We start from the raw sequence: 23,458 nt of genomic DNA on the forward strand, positions 1-23,458 counted from the left end.
AAAAAATTGCACCCTGTCATTATTGGTCCGCAACCAAGTATCTCATCAAATTATGAGTATACCAGTGGTAACTTACTGATGTCTGAGGTTTAAAAGTTTGTGTAACAAATTTAGGTATAGCAATCAGAATTGTGATATATTAGAAAGTATTTTTTAAACATCCTACACTTTTTTGGTGAATGTTTCGTTCCATTCTGTTGCTCTTGAGTTAATTCAGATAAAACATATATTGTTGACAGCTATTTTTTCATCCTGATGACGTCACACTGTTAAGAGTGTTCGAGGACGTTTCACTGCTGGCTGACATGTTGAGATTTTATAGTATTATATTATGAAATACAACCATTTTCACGTGAAACTATTTCTTGGTTGACAGCAGCAGTCAAGTGTCATTACTATTATACATATGATACATATATATATATCATTTTAACTAAAAAGGTATAACACGATATTCACGTCTGTATAACTCGCATTGAAATCCACCTCTCAGAAACTGAAAAAGACATATCTGTGTACCTGTGATCATTTCACATTTTTGAAGATTTCAGCGGACTTATGGTAAACATTTTACAGTCCCACTTATCAAAAGGTCCAGCGCTCCCCATGATCCTGAATTATTCCAACCTAAACATAATATTAGGAGAAAAATATACCTTCTTTAAAACGTTTTCTTACAATGGAAGTAATCCTAATCATCGGCCTGCATCATTTGAAATCCTGTGTTACGAGTTTGTCTGTACATTGACACCATTTCGTCTCCTTGAACTGTTCCTTTTTAGTAAGTTTTAAGTAAGTCAGTGATTTTGACATTATTTTCATTTATTCTCACCATAAAATATTAAGCTACTTATCTTTGCACTTACTTGTGTCACTTAACCTGACATCAGAATGAGTTTGACAATAAATATGAGATACATTTTGTAATCTATCTTCATAAAATGTGAGATGTTATATCGCATACACCCAGAAACAAGTTTTACTGCTCAAGAATGACTGGCCGGGTGCCCCGTCCTGTATGCCTTAAGGTTGTTCGTCACAATAAAAGCCAGTCCGACCTTATTTATAGTAATTGTCGCTTAGTGGCATGTGACAGGAGGGGATGTGTTCAAGGGGTAGACTCGCAGTGATACGTATAACGTCTGTGAGAACATCAACCGCTGAATATCTTCGTTACGCTTGCGTGGTTTCTCGAACAACTTTATTTAGTAAAGGCAGTTTATGCTGTAGACTCACACTTGTGTGATAGCGTTAGTCAAATAAATAGTTGTGCCAATGATATAAACTGGATGTTTTTAAAGAAAGTGGTTAAATAATATCAAACATATACTGGAATAATACAGCTACAGTATATACCAAGCTTGCGAGTGGATAAAATATGGAGAATACGGGCTACCAGCCAGGTAAGGTTATTGTTGTTGAAATCTTTAAAGAGTTGCCGCTTTGTAAGACGTAAATGTTTGTACTTTTCCTTGGGATTTTAAATATTCATTGATCAAACAGGCTCTGCACACAACTAAATATGCCATTTCTATACAATTTGTTAAGTAAAACCGGTTTGTCATATAAGTACACGGAAGGTGACGACGAATTAGATACATTGCTCTTCTTCCATATATTTATATCATACGTATTCCCAACCATAGCCCTTGTAAAAGTTAATCTTAATCGAATAACATAAATACATTTTATGTTGCTTCGTGTGGACGTCTTATGCTTAAAAGATATCAATCTGCTTGTCCTCAGCTACATATTAGCACAACAGCATTAAACTTGACGTTCGTCTATACTATCAAATTACGGACGTTAATATTCTACACTTTATTGTGCTTCCAAACTAAGAAATATAAATCTGACAGTCGCTAACGCGAGTTAATTTCGGTGGAGGAAAGACCCTGGCCATCAGGAGTTTGGTTTATAAAAGTATCTCCTATATTAAGTCTTTATCAGTTTCACTGTGAAAACATTAAGACAGTTTTGTATAAAAAATCTGATAATATTCAAGTCTTATCCGTCGCCTTCATAAAGATAAAGATAGTCACTTAGATGTACGTCAGATTTTATTTGGTAAAGGTTAACATTAATTGGAATTTTGTCAAAGTAGAGAGCTAATGTCTTGCACTTATCTTATATTAAAACATCTTTCCAAATTAGAGCTGATCAGTTAACATATTACAATGTAGAACACTGACATACAATTTCTTAACGAGAATAGTGAATCTCTAACCTTAACTAATGGAATGTGTTAAAAACTTAATCGGTGAACATCAGAGATGAGGTTAGTATATAGGTTATATATATATATACGTCTGAAACTTTACAAAGTGAACAGGCCTGGTGTCATGTGCCGCAGGCATGCAACACTTCATTATGTAGCTCTAACAGTCCTGCCCACTGAAAGCTAATTACAGCTGTGTATGCCGTCTAATAAGACAGAATGTAAACAGTCATGTCTATATTAATTAATAGGAACATACCAGAGATACAAACTGAATGACCTGTTGAAGAGGACATTTCTATAAACAATCAATTATGGTCATGGCATTCATTGTAAGGTATGGCAACTATTACGTGTTTATGCACATAGACTACAGTTTGTAAAGCAAGTGTTCACTTATTTCCCTATACAAATATCGATCCTGTTGTCATTTGTTGTTCTGGGTACTAAAATGTGAACATGATCTCTGATTAAGTAACTTTGCTGACTTTCATGGAAATGAACGTTTACCATGGAATTGAAGGTTGAGTCACAAGTAAACAATCCCTTCAAATGTCTGGTTTTGTGGCTTTATGATTTGTCAGTTTTATAAGATGATTGGTGTTCTCTCTTTTCATTGGTATAAGTTTGCAAAAGTGTTATTTTCACTACATGAAATATAACAAAATGTGGGGTTTTCATTAGTAAAAATAACAATCTTAACAATGAGATATTTCTCTCTATTTCACTGACAATAGTCTAATATATATAACACTGTACATATTATATATCCACCACGGGTGTTGATGCTCTAGAGGACACTTACTGTTCCTGTCACGTCACTATAAAGACAGTTGTAACCTGAAATTTATTTGTCCGTTATGCCTGCTTTACAAATACTAAGGTAGTATAATGACTATGAATACATATGTGGTTACGACCTCGAAACTTGCACTGACTTACTGTTAACGACCTGGTCACCGTTCTAAAAACAGACATACTAGATGGTAGACACATTTAATGGATAATGCCTGTGTAAAACCGGGGATATAAAGTAATTCAAAGTATTACAAAGGAGAAGGAATACAGTTTGGGGTTATTTTACCTCTACAATGGGTAATCAGACACGGGTACATATTACAGGGAAGGTAGCATGGGCGGGCCTTACATGTAGACATAAGAAACAATAACCTTGACCTTTCCACCCACTGTCTATCATTTACATTAGATACAATACGGGGTTTATGATTTTATAAATGATAAAAATAGCACTTATGACATAGCGTTGTGTAAGTGTCTTTACCGACGGTGTTTTAAAATGTTATGTATACGTGTGCCCTATTAGACCTTTACCGGGCGTTGTGCAAAAGTATACACACGCATGCATTATATTCATTGAATACGTTGCCTACTGTGTTAAACTTATACAAACGATAGCTTCATAAACAAATATTAATCGAAGGATAGAATACCAATGTCGATGTATCCAGAGTCCTCGTTAATTTGTAAACAACATTTCCTGTCACGGTCGGCTAGCGTCTCTAACATGACTGCATTATAGGCTACATTCATATTGCGATTAACAAGGAAAGCATTCCCATGAATGGAATTTACTGCATCATTCATTAGATGCAGATTTGTGTAGGTGTATAAGATATAAATATGAGATGACAGTCTATCTACAGAAACTGGAGCACACTATCATCATTGAAAAATATGTCACGATCCCTGCGCGATGTATTGAGCATTAAGCCATATGTTTACAGGGTAGTTGAAGAAATATCAAATTCAGATTCAATTTGATGTTAAAATACTCTGCTTTGTATGAAGGGTCAGCGATCATAGGCCCGTTAGCAAATCTGGTAAATACATTAAAAAAACACATTTTACGGTAAAGTGTTCATGAAAAGGCTTTATCACTCTGAATCATATTAACCAGCGTGTTGGGAGGCAACTGAAAATGTTTAATTCAGTTCAAAATTACAATATATATGGAATTTATAAAGAAATTTATATAGAAACAGCTAGTATCATAATAGCCCGGAGTTCTGTTACATTGAAGGGACAATGTTACCACCTTAGCACGAATGTGGACCTGTACACCTCTGTAAATCTCTATATTTATTGATGAACACGTATAATGAACAGTCATAACTTACCTTGATTGATGTAAAGGATTCAATCGTACAAAAGATACTATTGAATAACAACAAGTAGAATTGTTAGAGTTCTGGAGTTCAGTTAGAGCCGATTAATCGATTAATGTGCTGTTCGTCAATTTGGGACTCCTCAATGATGCTAAGAACCTGCAATATTAGAATTATTGTCATTAAATGAATTGGAATTATGTCTATTTTTTTCTCACAACTGTTTGCCTGTTGACATGTTTGAATTGATGAAGGATAGAATCCATTCGCTAACCTTTCCACTCTTTCCGCATGAACTTATTTTAACGAATGATCAACCTTAAATATCATTTCGTTGGAAGATTATATAAAAGCCATATAAGTGAATAACATCTCTTTACGGCGGCGCATGAGAGCCATCAAAAAGAATAATTTATCTTGCTAGTATAATTTACTATGTTGAACGTGCAGACAAATAATCTTCTACATACTTCTTACTACATTTGTTGATGTAGCTTGTTCTTGCAAGACATTATCTTTTAAGTTCAAGACATTTTTACTCCGAAAATAAATGGATTTACCTAATGTCCCTCATACGCCGCCGTACCATTAAATTCAAATGTACAACCAGTTGAAACACAGTTGAGCCGAATGATTATTGTTATACCACTACGTTCATCTATTATTGCGTTCTTCTAATTATCTTCAATGATGTTAAGGGTTGAAATTTTGAAGCCTGGGAGACGTCTGTGGAACATCTATAATGACCGAAATGTCAAAATCAAAATGAGGAAATACATTAGCCCCATAATTCAATAAGTTTCGTTATTTTGTTATACCTGATAATAGGAAAATAAACCCAACCTAGTACTTGCACTACAAACAATCTAGTGTTTCGTCGTATTTCCTGGCTTATACTTTACGACAGGCACACTAGTTTACTGTGTTCCGGAAAAGAATAACTGTATTAAGTTTGTTAAATATGTAACTACTGCTTTATATGTGCGATAAAGCACAGTGTAAATTCATGTATCAGTTGATATCAACCAGAACAAACTTATAGAATAAAATCAGTTTAGAACAGGTTCACGTGAGGTACAATGACCTAGTTTGTTAATGCTTTGATCGTTATATCTTGCACCTGTTTATTTCGATTTCTTAAATAGTCCAACTTGAACAAGATATAACGTGTGCGTTTAAGTGTTTATGACTAGCTTCACGATAAGTCGGTACATGTTATTGTCAGTACAATAACTATGATTATCAGTTCTGTAAATATAATTCTCAGTGTTGTAACTATGATTGGCTGTGTTGTAACTATGATTGTCAGTGCTGTAAATATAATTGTCAGTGTTGTAACTATGATTGTCTGTGTTGTAACTATGATTGTCAGTGCTGTAGATATGATATAATTTCGAAACGAAGTTCATCTACAATATTTTTTAATTGTTTTTGTGCTTTAAGTTCGTGTTTGATATTCGATTTTTGACAAATTTGATATAACTTACCATGCTTGTTTGATGAGGCTATTAAATAAAGCTTACTTACATGTATAAAACATTCGGGTATGCTATATGTCCAGCGTCTCCTCGCCTGCTTTACATACATTGACTGCTCAAAGTGGACATCTATACCGCATATGAAAGCATTGCAATATCTAATATATTAATCGATGAACTGAATACAACTTTTGCAATTGAACAAACATTTGAACCATTAACAAATGAACCGACCAAACGTAATACTGTTAACTTAGATAGATAGTCTTTCTTAGTTTGAATATGTATTGTCATCCAAGATTTGCTTGCCGGGTTTGCACACCTAAGATAAACAACTCGTATCAAAAACTTATATTCAAGAATAAAGCATTCATATATTTTTCTCTCTTCATATTTTTAGACATTGATTATTATTTAAACCCTAGTGTAATATTTTGATTAAAGTAACGTCTTACATTGTTATTATTCTTATGCTAATCGTGTTGCGGGGCATCAGGCATATATACCTGGTTTACTGGAGTATATATATACTGACACACGCATACACATCCTATACATGTGTCATTATGAATACGCCCCCGGGCGGTACATACATAATAATCTGACAGACGGCTAAGACTCAGTTAGTGTCACATATACAAAGTGTTACTAGCTCGAAAAAATAGTCAGGTATGTAGAAAAGTCAATGCTACAACACATAGTCCAGACATTCCAAAACAACTGGTCTAATAAGAATGATGTCATGTTTCCTTAAATAATGATAAAAGGATAATATGAATGTGTTTTTATGGTATCTATTAATCAAGAAATAATTCGATGAATTTACAAGGGACACGCATTCAATACAAATGCAGAATAAGATAAAATAATTTTCTCTCCCGATCACTTAGATTTTCCTCAGTCGCCTTCTAAGCTTACAACGCAAGGCCCTTAGAATCGCCGAGGACTTTCAAAAGGACGTACAGCTGTATAAAGTCGCTTGACTTCAAACAACGACTATCAACTAGGGATATCCTGAGTGGTATTGTTTGATAAAAGTAAACAATTCATTTTTGTATCAAATATCATTACCTGAATCTCTTTAGCAGAGGAGCCGATTAAAATTTTCAACACAGTGCAAACATAACCTCAATGGCTTCTCGGGATATAAAACTTACATATGAAGCAAACATTAATAGCAAATAAAGTCTTTTTGTGAAGAAACAATCTGCAGTTTGCTTTGATTTAAGTCAGATGTTAACCCGACATTCATTAATAACATGTTCTATTCTAAACACCGAGAGTATGGCGAGGTCATGCATAAAAATCACTTTGAAATGAATTCGGTTACATCTGAAAGACGTCTAACAACATGTACACTTGACCTTCTTGTGGAAAGATTTATTTAATTACAGTTATTATTGTAGCTTCAAATATTCATTTTGAACGTTAATATACTTGGGAATGCTCGATGTGACATAGACGTTTCCTTTGTTTGGTAGCGACGTATCCGTTTATGTTAATACGGAATAATGTTACATACTTTTGACGTGTTGTTTGTTGATAATTCAGTCACATGATTTTGAAGTGATGCATTCTTTGTTTATGTGCAGGGTAATTTTCCATAGTTTTGAAGTGATAAAGCCATTGTTTTCAATGCAAGGCAAGGCACCAGTTTTGAAGTGAAGTGTCCGGTTTTAAATGTATAAAATTATTGCACCGTTTTGTAATTAGTTATAAGTCACATATATAGGAATACCTGTCGTAGGTTTGAAGTCTCGAATTGGCTTAGGTTTAAAAAAAAATAGCAGTTAGAAGAGCTTTCGATTATCAATAAAAAAAATCTTGACAACATCACAGGATATGTAGGATATGTTTAGGAAACTAACGAAACTATAAACAGCCAACAGGCAACAATGCTGTATTATCATGAAAAGACATGCACAAAAGGCACTCCCAAGGTCTAGAAAAAAAAATTGAATTTCGGTATTTCCTATCAACAAATAGGTAATAAAATTACCAAAACATGTAACATGACCAAGAAGATTAACTAATCAAGTTTTATTGGGTATAAAAATGCTGATATTTGATATGGCCACCAGCTTCTGAGAACTGGTAAATATTGACCAAAAGAAAAAGATGCGAAACTTGTTCTGGATCCCTTGCATTGGCTCCTGGTCTGAGATAGTCCCATACTTGCTCAATTGGGTTCATGTCTTGTGCAGACAATCGGAGCATCGCCATCACTCCTTGCCAAAATATGAAAAAATAACAAGATTCCAACATCATAATAATCCAAACTGAGCCAAAATGAACGAAAGAAAGATTAACACGGAGGCTCATGAACAAGTATATATAGAATAAGACCAGGTGTAAATGTAAATTTTTGTCAATTCCAGTAAATACTGTTAGAATGTTAATATGATTCTGGTTGTACAGCATATTTCCTGGTCTCCAAACACGGACCGTACTGTCTGTCGGACAGTAAAAGGCTGCTTTCGTCAGACCAGTAGACTAACACTAACGCGAACGTTGACATTCCACGGTCGTCAGAGCCTGTCTGCAGTCGTGAATTGGACTCGCTATGCTTATCTACTGAGAGGTTTATCTTCTCTATTTGTAGACATTCGTCAACACACCGGGTTTGGTTCAAATGCTGCATTCACCGCGAAATACCAGAATGACTGTTATTAAAACGTGTAGCTAGTTGCCTGCTTGTCATAACACCCTGAATCATGTAAAATATTTGCTATCTTTCAGCATTTGTCACTCTCCTAAATGCAATTTTAACATACAGTATGAATACGGACATGATTTACCAGTTACACACGTGAAAACACTGCCTGGGGTGACAAACCAAACCTTATGTTTTTTTTAGTATGGGATACCCAAGTCAAGCCCGGGTTATCCATTAAGTTTGGTGTGTCGCCTGGTGACAAATGGCACCCAAACACAAAAGCAGACATTGCAAAGATCACGACAAGATCTATATTTTAAACCACTCGCATTTCTATAATTTTCTGAGAGATATTTCTTTACAAGATGCGTGTGGGAATTTTCTCGGGAAAAAGTCCAATCTCTGTCTCTCGTTCTTCTCAAATTTGTATTTGTTCAGTACTTTACGATATTACTGGTGCATCCATTGAAACTTTTCCATATGCCGTTGCTTGTAGAATTGACTGTTTTGATTGTGATTTTTTCAATCAATTATGAAGACTAGGTTCGTTATATAAAACGGTAAACTAGTGAAACAACTGTTTGATTTTCAAATTGTTTTTAAATTAATTTACCATGTTGAATACCTCCGAATCATTACAGACGTTTCATCTCATGCTTATTTCCTTTGTAAACGATGTAAACCCAACGTGCTAACCAAACTCAAATGTTCACTGACTAGATTCACTAATCACTAATATTATGACGAAGATCGCGGTCCTGATCTGTTTCGATTTTAACGAGCTCTGTACAGTGGAGAATATACGAAAATAGTAAATCCAATCTGATTGAGCTATTTGATAACATAGCCACGTGGCTGGTAGTGACGTGAATTTTGATTTCAACACAGGATAATGTCACATGGGTTGGTCATATTAAGTTGCGCTTCTATACAAAAGACACACAAGTGATGAGCACCAATCAAATTAGAATTAGACACAGTATGTGAAATTAACAGTAACGCCCTTCTAGGTTAGTGTTGCTAAAGGCCTAACTACCTGAAACATTCTTTTTTTAAGATGACGATGGGGGCCCTCGACAGAGAAAGGCAGTCGAAAATGGCAGTATGGCCAAAGGGAGGAGGGAAAAGGTCAAGATGAAGAAAAATGTCGAACTCATCAGCGGAATATCATTCATCGTGGGCTCTGTGATCGGTAAGTTTGTCAACATGGTTTCAATATTCGGGTAGGTGTATATTTTTATAGTTGCTTCATTAATCAGATGAAAAAATAATAACCAGCGTGCATTTATTCAAAATAGAAAAAGTGAATTGAGAACCATTAATTTGGCCAAACAACTTTTTCTACGCTTTAATTAGATATAATACGAAGGTGAAAACTTATCACTGATTGCGTCTAGGTCAATACTTTCTCTTTTTCAACATGCACTTGCGTAATCGTCGTTTAACACATTTTGATAATTTAAACAAACTTTTACTGGATTAAGAATTTTGTTACGTTCGTTTCAGCGATACAACCACCGATGATCACTAGTAGATCGCTCGTTGAATGCAATGTGATGACATGCTTCAATGAAAGCATTGTATAAAGATGTTTTTTGTGTGTTTGATAGATTTATCGAACCGTCAACAACCAAGACCATCTTGAGAAAAGGTCTTCTTGTAGTAGTTGGTGGCAACGTCACAGAACAACATGCATAAGACCCGTTGCATTCCATCCAAACCTCTAAGGTTTAAGTGTCTTGGCCGTGCCGAGGACACAACCGCGACAGCGTTGTTTAAAAATGTGTTGATAATACTTTTTTTCTTATGCAGGTTCTGGAATATTCATATCCCCGAAAGGAGTGTTGACCGAGACCGGATCAGTAGGGCTCAGTCTAATTGTATGGGTATCAGCAGGAGTTCTCTCCCTTCTCGGTAAACATTACCTCAAAAACCTTAGATGAACTTACTATTATTTTTAGAAGAAACAAAACATTATGTTTTATTACACTAGATATCGTACTTGATTTCGTTTTTCTCTGGCTGGGATTTTTTTCTTGGCACTAGATTTACTGCACTGATGTTTTATGTATAGTTTTGATACGTATGATAATGCCGCTGTGTATATTTGTTAAACCTCGTTTATGTACAGTAGTGGGATTGCACAACGTTACACAATAGGAAAATTGAACGAAATAAGCTTTCGCACATTTGTGCGCTCGTTAAGCAATACTATCGCACAAAATCTGCGATTCTATCGTGGTTGATATAAATCTAGAAATGACTTATACGTAAGTGTGGGATAGGGTTTATTTATTTTCTAAACAAATAAGAATACAACTAAGTATATTTCCTAATTAAGTCGTTAATATATAGGTTTGACAATTGTAGATATATCACATACACACTGAATATCGGATACGCGATCTTCGAACGAAGGTTTAGGTGCGTTGTGCGTTACCACAACTGTACATTAATCTGGTATGCCAATAGATTACACAATATAACCAATGAAACGCCTGGTGGTGAAAATTAGAGCGGTTCCTTTTATTCAACGTTATTCAGCAAACAAAACTGAATAAACAGTTTGGGCAATATTTCATATTGATGGACGAAGCAGAGGCTTTTACATTCTGATATCTATTCTAAAATCTTTTTCAATGTCACCTTACTTTATGTACATTTTCTTCACTTCTCCAACGCTGCTACTGAACTTTGTCATGATAGGTTCATTGTCGTACGCCGAAGTTGGATGTCTGATAACCAAGTCTGGAGGAGAGTACCCATACATATGGGCTGGACTAGGCAAGGTCCTCGCTTTCCTGTTCGCCTGGACTAAAATCATAGTGATAACTCCTTCTGCAGTCGCGATCATCACACTTACCTTTGCAGAGTATACCACCACTTTCTTCGATTACTGTGGAGCTCCTCAAACACCCGTCAAGCTCATTGCAGCTTTGGCAATAGGTATTTATACTCATCATGTGCTTTAGTCAAATAATAATTCAGTAATTAAAACTGAACGTACGTTGCAATATTTCACAATGTCACTTACATTTCAGCCACACGTTCATGTCCTACAACGTTATGTAACAGTCTTTTGTCCTAATGAAGTTATATTGACTCTCTTGTTTTACTTGCCAGTTACATTGGCCATGATTAACTGCTGGGACACAAAGCTTGCTGCCAACGTACAGGTATTCTTCACCGCCGCTAAACTCATTGCCCTCGTCATCATCATTATCGGCGGCTTCGTGTGGCTTGGAAGAGGTAAACGGTTTTACTAAAAGTTAGGACTAACAGAGCATGATAAAATCAATTTATAGAACAATATTCATAATGCAGACTTTTTAATAGAAAAAAAGTTTTAATAATAGTCTATTGACTAATGACACCGGCTGGTTATTTTTTTTGTTTGGTTTTGTAAAGGTGAGACTGCTACCATGCGGTCAGGATTTGCTGGTACTACGGGTTCGGCGTCATCTATTGCACTTGCATTTTACGATGCTCTATGGGCCTACGACGGATGGTAAGATTTTTCTGTAACCTTAAAGTGAAACAAAAACAAACAAACAAAAAACAGAAGATAGGGTTACGAAATCACCAATGCAAAATTTTGAAGAAGTAATTTTACAATGTACATTTGTTTGATGCTTGACGTCATTGTAAAGGCACGTGAAGATTTATGTCTAAAAAACACCATAGCAGATGTACATATTCGACAGAAAATAAAATAGATTTTTACTAGTCATACAGTTGTGGTAATACACAACGCACTAAAAACTTTGTGCGAACATCGTACGCACACACACACACACACACAATACAGTATCGTGTACATAACTGTGCGATAGGATGGCACATTTTGTGCGGTTTGGTAAAAAGGGTTGGATATTATTACGGAACGAAAATAACACGGAAAAACGTTGTTACTGAATAGCGATCAAATGATTTTAAACGGCATTTTTAGTTCGACAGTTTTCGAAATAACACTGGACATGCATTAATAAATCTTGTCGTATATGCTTTCACACCTCATAAAGTAGTTGTGCATCGGGCAACAAAAGTTAACCTGTATACGGGTATATACGTGACAGGCCCGGATCCGTACCAGCTGGGTTTACCTGTATACGGGTATATACGTGACAGGCCCGGATCCGTGCCAGCTGGGTCGACCATGTAACAAGCACGGCACTTACGATTTACGAGTATATGTTTTTGTTTACAAAATAAAAGAAAAATTAGAATGATACAGAAGCAATGAAAATAAAATTTTCTTTCCGATGGTATGGGAAATTAAATGATTCATTGCTGTGACATAAAGAGACATCCGTTTATTTTTTACATATTAATTATATGAATAATGTGAGTCCATACACTACTGCTGGTCACGTGTTGCTCTTTCTAAACAAAAATTAAGATTACGAATGTACCGAACTATTCAGTGGGTATCTGATATATCTACGAGTGTATCGAACTATTCAGTGGGTATCTGATATATCTACGAGTGTATCGAACTATTCAGTGGGTATCTGATATATCTACGAGTGTATCGAACTATTCAGTGGGTATCTGATATATCTACGAGTGTATCGAACTATTCAGTGGGTGTCTGATATATCTACGAGTGTATCGAACTATTCAGTGGGTGTCTGATATATCTACGAGTGTATCGAACTATTCAGTGGGTATCTGATATATCTACGAGTGTATCGAACTATTCAGTGGGTATCTGATATATCTACGAGTGTATCGAACTATTCAGTGGGTATCTGATATATCTACGAGTGTATCGAACTATTCAGTGGGTATCTGATATATCTACGAGTGTATCGAACTATTCAGTGGGTGTCTGATATATCTACGAGTGTATCGAACTATTCAGTGGGTATCTGATATATCTACGAGTGTATCGAACTATTCAGTGGGTATCTGATATATCTACGAGTGTATCAGTGGGTATCTGATATAACTATTCAGTGGGTATCTGATATATCTACGAGTGTATCGAACTATTCAGTGGGTATCTGATATATCTACGAGTGTATCGAACTATTCAGTGGGTATCTGATATATCTACGAGTGTATCGAACTATTCAGTGGGTATCTGATATATCTACGAGTGTATCGAACTATTCACTGGGTATCTGATATATCTACAAGTGTCCAGTCTGTCTATTAATGGCTAAGTAAGGAAATACATTTAGCAATAATCTTATATATTTAGAAAATAGATAAACCCTATCACACATTTATTTATAAGGCATTTCTAGATTGTATACCAACCGCGAGCGAATCACACAACATGCGCACAGATGTGCGATAGTTTATTTCGTCCAATTGTCCTGTAGTGCGCACATCGTGTAACGTTGTGTGATCCCACAACTGTAGCATTTAACATTGAGAACCCTATTGCGTAACTACAATAAAACAAATAATGAGTTCCTTAAAACATAATTGTTGTATTTTGAGATTTACATCAATATTTTCAGGAACACCCTTAATTACGTGACAGAAGAACTAAAGAATCCATATGTGTAAGTACGGAATGATATTTCAAATATGTAACTTGAGTTATAGCAAATTCTGTTGCTAAAGCGGTGTTCATTTTCCAATAAATCTATGCTACTTAATTGGTGTTCATTAAAAGATAGAAATTACTATAAGAGTGAGATCAGAACGGTTCATGCATGATTAGGAGATAATTAGAGATTTGGTTTAGTGCGTGACCATTCAGCTTGAATGCAAAACAATATGATACTGTATTCAAGTGATATTGTGACTTAGCCTTCTTATTCTCCCGTCATCTGGTATGGTATTACACCTGTAAACAATTCTTGTTAATGCTATTTCTTGAGAAGGACTGGGCTTATCTAGTTGCCAATTTTATTTTGAAATGATGAGAAAAAATTAATGGCTGTCACTCGGCAATTTTGGATTTTAACGGCGGGGGGTGGGGGGGGGGGATGAAAGAACGTTTAAAGAACCAATCAAATAATAATTGGCGCAATTTTCTTAGCTGTTAATTTGTTTTTTTCTTTTAGTTTCTTTTCAAGAATCAGGTTAACTTGTTGACAATTTGTTTTCAGAAATGCGTATTTATGATTGTAGAAACCTACCAAGAGCGAACATTTTGGGTGTTGTTCTTGTGACCATCGTCTACCTTCTCGCCAACATATCTTACTTAACCGTGCTAGGGACTGATGGACTATTGGAGTCAAGTGCAGTGGTCGTCGTAAGTCATTGATTTTAAAGAGTAATTCTGAAAATCAGGGGTAGGTAGAGAACGAAATCATGAAATATAATTGTATACCTAATACGCCCATCTATGATATGATCTTCTATATAAAATTTGTTGACACTTTTTGTGGGATTACGACTGGTGATGCATCGGTAATTTGCATATCAAACAGTTAAAAGCAGCACAAAACATATACTGAATTGTAATGCAAATTTAGGAAACTAGATAGACCAAAGCCAAATTGTGTATACGAATATACCATACAATTGTTTGTCCTTGTACAACTTCTCAGGTATTTGTTAGAGACCTTAAATGTTAATGTATTGACTTATTTGATTGTATTTTGGCATTGAGCATTACTGATAATGTTGTTGTCATGTGTTGTTTTACAGACATGGGGAGAGAAGGTTATGGGATCAGCTGGAATCATTATGCCAATTTTTGTGTTGTTTTCTACATTTGGAGCAGCCAATGGTGCACTGTTTGCGGGAGTTAGGTACATGGTATTGCAAATCAGTTGAAAACGCTTACTTTAGGCTATTTATAAAACTTAAAATTTAAACGCTTATTCATCTAAACTATTTAAAAATCTATTATTATTATATATATTACATTTTCATATATTTGGTAAGAGATTCAAATGTCTAAACATGCATTTTTCCAACACGTTTGTCAAATAATTAGCTTTCAAAAATGTATTATGTGTTTTTGGTAATTTGATATATTGAATGATTTCTGAAAGTCATATATAAACATCATATATAAGTATAAATTCATAACACGTATAAATTGTGCAAACGTATAAATGCAACTGTACTGTCCTCCATAGAGTATTTATTTGATAACATGGAGTACAATGGATAAACAGCACACGAAGTACCAGAATGTATATTTAAATCTACACTAATTAAGCATACGTGAAGGAAGAGTTATCTTTCTTCCAGTGAAAGAATTGCTGCCAACTTAGCTAGCACCTCTGGATAATAAATTGAAGGACTTCATTAAACAAATTTGACATACCGCCGTTGCATTTGCGAAATGTATTGCAATTATACACCAAAATATGGCAGTATATATAAAGGCGAACAAAACACAAAGAAAGGATTCAACTTATTTGTCCAGAGTTACGAATTTCAACTTGAGACACAATCAAAGATATAATTTAAACGAAACTTTAATTTAACATACTATAACGTTTTCCTAGGACACTGTATGCGGCAGCTAGAGAACATCAGTTCCCTGAAGTGTTGTCATATGTCAGCTGTAAGCGGTATACTCCAATACCATGCATCATATTTACGGTAAGAAAGAGTGATTAATTGAATAATCGGCTTTCCAGTCGATATCATTCTCTAAACATGTCCATCATTCAAATCAGGTAATTCCCGTTATCAACAAATACGTAAACCAAATTATTGTACATATGTATGATAGTGCCGCCTGAAATAACTTAATTTTAGTGTGAATTACAAATCTTATTTTATTTTTTTTCTTTAAGAAATGTACAATAATATACAGATCTTAAAAGTAAGTGTAAAATGTAATTTTCATATTTTCATTTGGTTTACACTTCAAACACTTTATAGATTTGTTGTTGTTATTTTCCATAGGTTAATTGTAATAATCATTTCATTAATACAGCTAATTCCATATCCGTAGTATTATAAAACTTGTTCAGGCCTTCCAATTTATTAGAAAACTTGTAAAATTAAATTTTACTATTGCCTCTCTATATTTCAGACGATACTTTCCTTGCTGATGTTGATACCTGGCGATATTGGCAATTTGATAAACTTCTTCAGTTTTGCCGCCTGGCTTTTTTACGCTTTAACTATCTTATCATTATTCGTCCTAAGATTTACCATGAAGAACGCACATCGACCAATTAAGGTATGTTATATCATTTTTTTCAGGACATGACTAATTCGACGAAACAATGTAAACGGTGGCATTCTGTAAATATCCTTACTTACCAAAGAGAGTCAATGCGACAATAAAATTTTATTTCTTTATTTAAATGAAGATTCTAAAATTAAATAGTTGTAAAAACAAAAACAAAACAAACAAAAAAAAAAAAAAAAAAAAAAACAGAAAAAAAAGAGCATGGTCTGAAACAAGTTTAGATTTACATTCCATAACATCTTTGAAAAATATGTTGGCTTTACGACAAACATTCAACGCCTTGTTACATGTAATTACTTATTTTCCACCAGGTCTTCATTTTGTTCCCGCTGATTTTCATGGCCTGTTCCATATACCTAGTAATAGCTCCGATCATCCAGGATCCTGCCGTCGAGTTTCTCTACGCTTTCATATTCATAATTGGAGGTCTGGTGTTTTACATCCCCTTCGTACACTTCCATATAGATCATGGATGTTTTGGTAAGTACGCTTTAGTATACCCCCAACAAATTAAGTCTATATCCTCCACTTATGACAACATTGCTTTGTCTCTGATTATTGAAGTTGAAATTAATAAAACCAGAGTTAGAAGAAACAAGTCCTCCGGTTATGTATTTAAATGTGTAGTTATTTTGCTTTCTCTTTTTTTAATGAAGTTTTCAATAACATTTCTGTTGCTTCCCAAAGAGTTATATAAGCAGGGTAATATAGTAAATGGCGGTTATTGAAGACAATTGATAATGAGAAAATATCTAAAGGCAATTATGATTAAGTCACCAACATGCTTGCATTTAGGAGATCAGAAATTGGAGAAGACAGCAGAAAAATATTCTTTCTCTTATCATTTTTCCGCACCTTGCATAATGTTGGTTATACATATTACATTGTGGTCATGACAAAAATACACGTTAGCATATCCCGACCAGATATCCGATATTTTACCTGTCTGCGCCCTTTCCAATTCTAGCACAGACTTTATTTAGATAAATAACGTACACATTTATTATTAAGTTTGCAAAGGTGCAAACATAAAAACACATTAAACAGATCGACTATCATTTTATAAAGCATAATACTAGACATCACCTGGTAGAGAAGATTTCATTTTTAAATATCAGCTCATGGACAGCATTTATATTGACAGAACCAGTCACAAGATTTATGCAATGCTGGTTGGAAGTTGTACCGAGTCCGTACGAGCCAGAGGAAGGATGATGACCCGTCACCTGCCCCATAATGATCTCAATGTAAGGAGATCCATCTGGAGGGGTCTAATGAATAATTGCATAATCGAAGGAAAATATGTATAGTTTGTATTTCGATGAGAAAATGTCTAAATAAACTGTCAGCAATACATGTTTATGCTTTCATGGACAAACCATGAACACGGACAATTAAAGTAAGTTTAAAGTATTGGTTCCTGCAGTTCATCATACACGAACAGGAGAATCTAATCTTTTATGATAAACCTATACAAAGTATAACATTCTCGATCGTAGCATTCTTTATAAGTATATTTACTCAGATAATGCAATGTTTCATGTTAAACACCAGTCTTTGAACACCAGCACGATATGGATGTATTATATATCTGTATTTACATACATTTGAATATATCGTTTGAAAAAGACAATTTGTTACAGCTTATTGAATAGAGACCAGTTTTGATGCCAGTCTGCATACTGGAAATAGTCGCTTGCTTGTTCTGGACATTTGTTTGGGATGTTTTAGAGCTAAAGACTCTAAGTTAGACTAGGAATTTTCTGATCTTTCCGTCGTGGAAAAGATGGCAGCATTTGTTCTCAACATAGCTACGTTAAATATGATTGTTTTGATTTTTAAAAAAAAGTGTGTAATTTTCCACGGTTTTTCCTTTGTTCCAAATTAGCCAAGCTCCCCGAAAATAAGTCCTTTTTTGTGATATTCATTATCATTATGACTACAAAAGAGACACAGATGATTAATACCTTTCTATACAAATTTGGAATTAGATACACTAGAAACAAAAAATGCATTATACAGATGTCCTCTTTGGACTTCTCAGTGAATAAAATAAAAAAAATATTGAACGAAATGTCAATATCTGAATGAAAAGTCGCAGGTGCCACATAATTCAACCAATTTCATACTGTTAAGATAGATGGAGCAAATAAAAACAAAATCACCAAGAGAAGAAATACAGTACTTGGTATAAAGAATGTTTAATAGCTATACATGCTGAAGCTATACACTTTTTCACTCTTAAAACACAATATTAAAGTTCCTTCGATATCACAATGTATCTGTGTTTTCTAAAGATATGACAGAGCTAGTACATATCAGAGATTTTATGGGATGAAAATTAATAGGAACATAAGGCAAATATTGAATATGTAAATATGTTCTTTATTTAATTGGTTTATGACTTGTATCTGATTCTGTATTTGAATTGAAATGTGTTATTCACGTTTGTGTCTTTTGTACATTTTTACATTGCACGGTGTCATGGATTACAGTTGTCTCATTGTATCATCTAGTTATGTTTTCTGACAAATGTTTCTCCAACTCCTTTAAATGTTTTGATAACATATTGAACATGTATTATTGTATCTTTTATACGAATATTAAAATCATACTTTACATTTTGTTATGGTGTGTCGTATTTTGAGGGTTTAAATATCATACAGATGATTAATGTTAATAGTGATACAAACACCATGAGGTATTTGTCTGCTTAGGTAATATGAAGCGGGTATCAATGGATGATAATCACTGCCACTAAAATGTCATAGAAGTGATCTGGACACAGTATCTGATCAAAGGAAATTATATAAATAATTACCAGAACAGGACATATATTCTATTATTTCCTTACAGATTAGATGTACTGCATTGGGGAAACTTTGTGCGTTTCTCTTTTTTATTTGGTATAGAAACCACAGCGTCGAAAACAGGGGAAATCATACACTTGATCGAGAATGAATAGCAGGGCCATAGAAACTAAAATAAGATTATTACTCCAAGGCAGAACAACACACGTCATTCCCATGGCAATGGAGATACGTTTTTATCATATTCGAATGCATAAACAATGTAATAACACTTACATGGAAAACTATCACCAAATACGGAAGGACTTTTTCAGACATACCAAGTTTTAAATTAGTATGGAAAAAAGTGATCGAATCTCAGGGAGATCATCAATGAATAATAAAAACACATGAAAACTTATAAATGGCAATTATTGTTCCGAAAGTTGCATCAAAGTGGTATCAAAATTCACGAAGAAAAAAAACTACAGATATTAATGTTATTGTGATAAGCTCACTGAAACACAAATCGATTAGTCAGAACGTAAATGATAATTTAAAGCAACAGTCAAAAGGTGAAAAACAAATAGCAATACCTCTTCTAAATCAATGTGAAATCAAAAAGCATCTTCAAAGCATTACTTCACGTCAGCACAAAACATTGAAAACAAAGACAGTAATTGTCATGTCCATTGTACAACAACTTGATAGTTGGTTTTCCTATGCTGCTAATTTTGAATTTATAATAATAGAGCGCTGTAAATAAATATCCTGATAATATGTAGTCTTTGTAAACCCTTGCTGTTGTTTTACATTGATATGTTTCGAGATTATTTTGCTATTTCGCACTATGCTTCTTGGGTGCTATTTTTTATATCTCCCAAACAGCCAGTTGGTGTGTCGACAACAATATAAAGGGATAGGGAACGTGTTGAATTAATGAGCTTGAGATCATCGAAGTATGGAAGTAAGCATGAGACCACCGAAAACAGAAAGAACAAGATCGATTAGATAAGGGAGTGGGCATAAGACTGTCGAAATCAAAGATGGATGAGATAACTTAAGTAAGTAAGTGGACTTGGCTTCGTCGTAATGAAATAATGGACTGAAAGGAGCACAAATGAAAGTGCCAAAATGGATAAAGTTTGCATTAGCAAAAGACAATTACAGATTGAATAGAGCATAGTAGATCAAAGATATAAGGAATTTAGAGGCAATTGTCTGTAAATGTAATATGATGCTCTTCAATACAAACTTTGATCCTAATGTTTCAGTCGTACAAATCAGCATGAGAACGTAAAAACAGGTTCGACTATGAAATATGGGCAATGGTAGGGGAAGAATGAATATTTCGATAAAGAATATTCACTTCACGAAAATCATAATCTTCACGGATATTAATTATTATTAACGCTGTTCCTGTTGTCTTCATTATAAGGTAAGATAGTGGTAAGCTAATGATCACTTTCTGCTGACGAAAGTTCTATTGTTAGCGGTAAGCAGTGAGTTAGGCATAAGCTGGACAGGGACATTGATACTGTCATATAGTGACAATATAAATCCTTTTAAATACATTTGTAATAAACAGAGATATAAGACATATTTTCATTAATGATGAAATGTGAAATATCAAATTCAAATGAAAAATCTCGTTAAAACTCAAAGAACATGTATAAAAATGATATACAACTTCTACTAAAGTTATCAAAACAAATGTTATATTATGAGACACTTTGTTGATAAATTAAGAATATAGTTTCATTTAAGTATTGAAATAAATATCTGCCCGTAAGAAATACATGACCGATATCAATGATAAAGCTGGTAAAGAAAAAATCGTTTGACACTCTTATATGACATACTCAAAATTCTCTTATGGAAAAGGGAAACGATACTTGCTCAGAAAGGAACATCCTCTCAGTCTGTACAAGCTATTGGACGTTCTTCCGTAAAATATATTAGGTTTACTCTCAGGTGACAGTTTGCGGACTTCATTTTACACGCATTTTGTCAATCTCTACCAGAGTTGTCGTTTCTTGACAGTCACAATATACTTCTCTTAACCGCTCCCAGACAGCCAATGGCTGACCTTGCGGTCGTTGACGTAAAAATATGGCTGCAATCCTAACAACACCAAAAGGAATAAACAGCTCTTTTGTATGCCATAGATCAGCGTAAAAACAACATTTGATCTTTTTGGGGTGCTATGTACCGATACTGTAGTCAAATTACCATCAGTTATCACTGATATAACAGTATATCAATATGTATCTCAAGAACACGTCGGTAGTTGAGAAGTGAAAGTACGAAATGTAAAATCGACGACTGGTGACTGTTTACTGAAAATTTATCTTGAAAAGGCGTAAGCTGTTTACAGATGTGTTTTTGGAGTGCCGCGATGCACTCTGGGAGAGATTGGCATTATATATTAAAGCTATATTATAAAATCACGTACACAAATCGGTTTAAATGGCGGTTTATTTGTAATGCTGCATTTACTTGATATGTGTTTGCTGTTTCCATTACCTTTCGTTAAGGCTGTACCTATAGTACAATTTATTTGAATGAGTAAGGCATTAATTTGTTATTTTGCAAATTTAATCAGAATTTCCCCCTGCTTTCGAAGAATATTATCAAAACTATTGTGATGAACATATTGTCACGGGTACTGATATTTTCGTTTCTCGCTTGTTTTTTAGTTTCACATTTTGAAATTATTTACATGGTATTCAAAATATTTGATTGATACAAAATACCAGTACATTTTGTTCACCGTATCAAATGTCCACTAATACGTTAAAATACTTTACTTATGAATTTATAGACAAGAAAATTATTATTATGGTATGTCCATCGTTCGTCAATGTTTGAAATTTTATGTTTAGCTTATAATAGATATTTATATCAAGTGTAAATTATTTTATCTGTTTAGGCGATCTTTGATATTAACGGCCATTTAAGCATATTAACGATACGATGTAATGTAATATGGTATTCTTAATATTGATATATATTCTTAAAGTCATGATGAGGATTAGTCCCGTAATTAGATTAATTTTGTGATTTTCATATATTTTGATGATTTCTAATATTTCCAATAAACTAAGATTCGTTGAACCTAAACGTTTGGTAAAGTGAGTTGAACGTACAGGGGTAAAATTTCCATTCACAAAAAAAGTAAACTTATCTTTTCCCCTTTGTAACTTAAGGTCTGGCAGAAATGTTACATCATTGTGTATACAATTTCCTATCCACACAACTTATTTAGTGCACGTTAAGTTAAGGTTGGTACATAATCAACACCATCTCGGCACATGTACATATAGTACATGTATAACAATGTAGAGAGCGAAATATTTTACGTTTTTTCTAATGTCTTTTCTATAAATGAAAAAATTCTGAAAACTTATCAATAAATCTTCAAAGTCTTTTAGCATTAACATACTTACATACTTGGAATACTTTGTTTCTTCTACATATTGCATCACAGCATGTACTGCTCTAATGTTTTCCCCGATGAAAAGGATTGTCGGATCTTCATTTATCATATTATCTAAAACATATTTAATTTCATGTGAAATAACACCAGGAGGCTGTTTTATAAGTTATCCATAAAGTTACTGGTCTATTTTTTTTAAAGCGGCTTGGAGTTGCAAACAATGATAAAATTTCTGTGTAATGGGACAATGATACAATTTCTGTGTAATTGGACACTGACCTACTAAGATCCATAATCAATGCTTCAAAAATACCTTAAAATACTGTCCGTAAGCGTTTTCACTGCTTCTTCGTATCTTATTCTGCCTTCTAGACTATCAGGGTCAGTATTAGTTAGCCTTGTGACATGACAATTATTCAGATATCTTTCTAAATAAACATTTTCCATCTCCCAAAGCCTATTTAAATTTTCATAAAATGAATTTACTTCTACTATAATATTCTCTTGCTTAGTAATAATGTCATTATTCTTTTGACTTTTAGGTATAATATTAAAAGTGAAGTTTCTATTTTCTAAATGAAAAAAATAACATGTTGGTTTTTTCTCCCTCCTATATCCATTTTGCCCTCG

At 34.1% G+C, this 23,458-nt stretch overlaps 1 protein-coding gene across 1 annotated transcript; it reads left to right on the plus strand.

Annotated features, from left to right (window-relative positions):
- Window positions 1-1,255: 1,255 nt before the first annotated feature.
- Window positions 1,256-17,890, plus strand: LOC132565163 (b(0,+)-type amino acid transporter 1-like). The gene is made up of 13 exons (XM_060229783.1): window positions 1,256-1,403; window positions 9,536-9,670; window positions 10,291-10,392; window positions 11,185-11,424; window positions 11,602-11,727; window positions 11,887-11,986; window positions 13,950-13,994; window positions 14,569-14,692; window positions 15,091-15,194; window positions 15,903-15,999; window positions 16,439-16,588; window positions 16,912-17,080; window positions 17,745-17,890. Exons 1-13 carry the CDS (start codon window positions 1,379-1,381, stop codon window positions 17,813-17,815), a joined length of 1,488 nt encoding a protein of 495 aa, XP_060085766.1. The 5' UTR covers window positions 1,256-1,378; the 3' UTR covers window positions 17,816-17,890.
- Window positions 17,891-23,458: the final 5,568 nt, after the last annotated feature.

The sequence above is a fragment of the Ylistrum balloti genome, unplaced genomic scaffold (genome assembly GCF_031769215.1).
Source record: "Ylistrum balloti isolate Yb309-2 unplaced genomic scaffold, AGI_CSIRO_Ybal_v1 Utg369698, whole genome shotgun sequence".
Classification (NCBI taxonomy): Eukaryota; Metazoa; Mollusca; class Bivalvia; order Pectinida; family Pectinidae; genus Ylistrum; species Ylistrum balloti.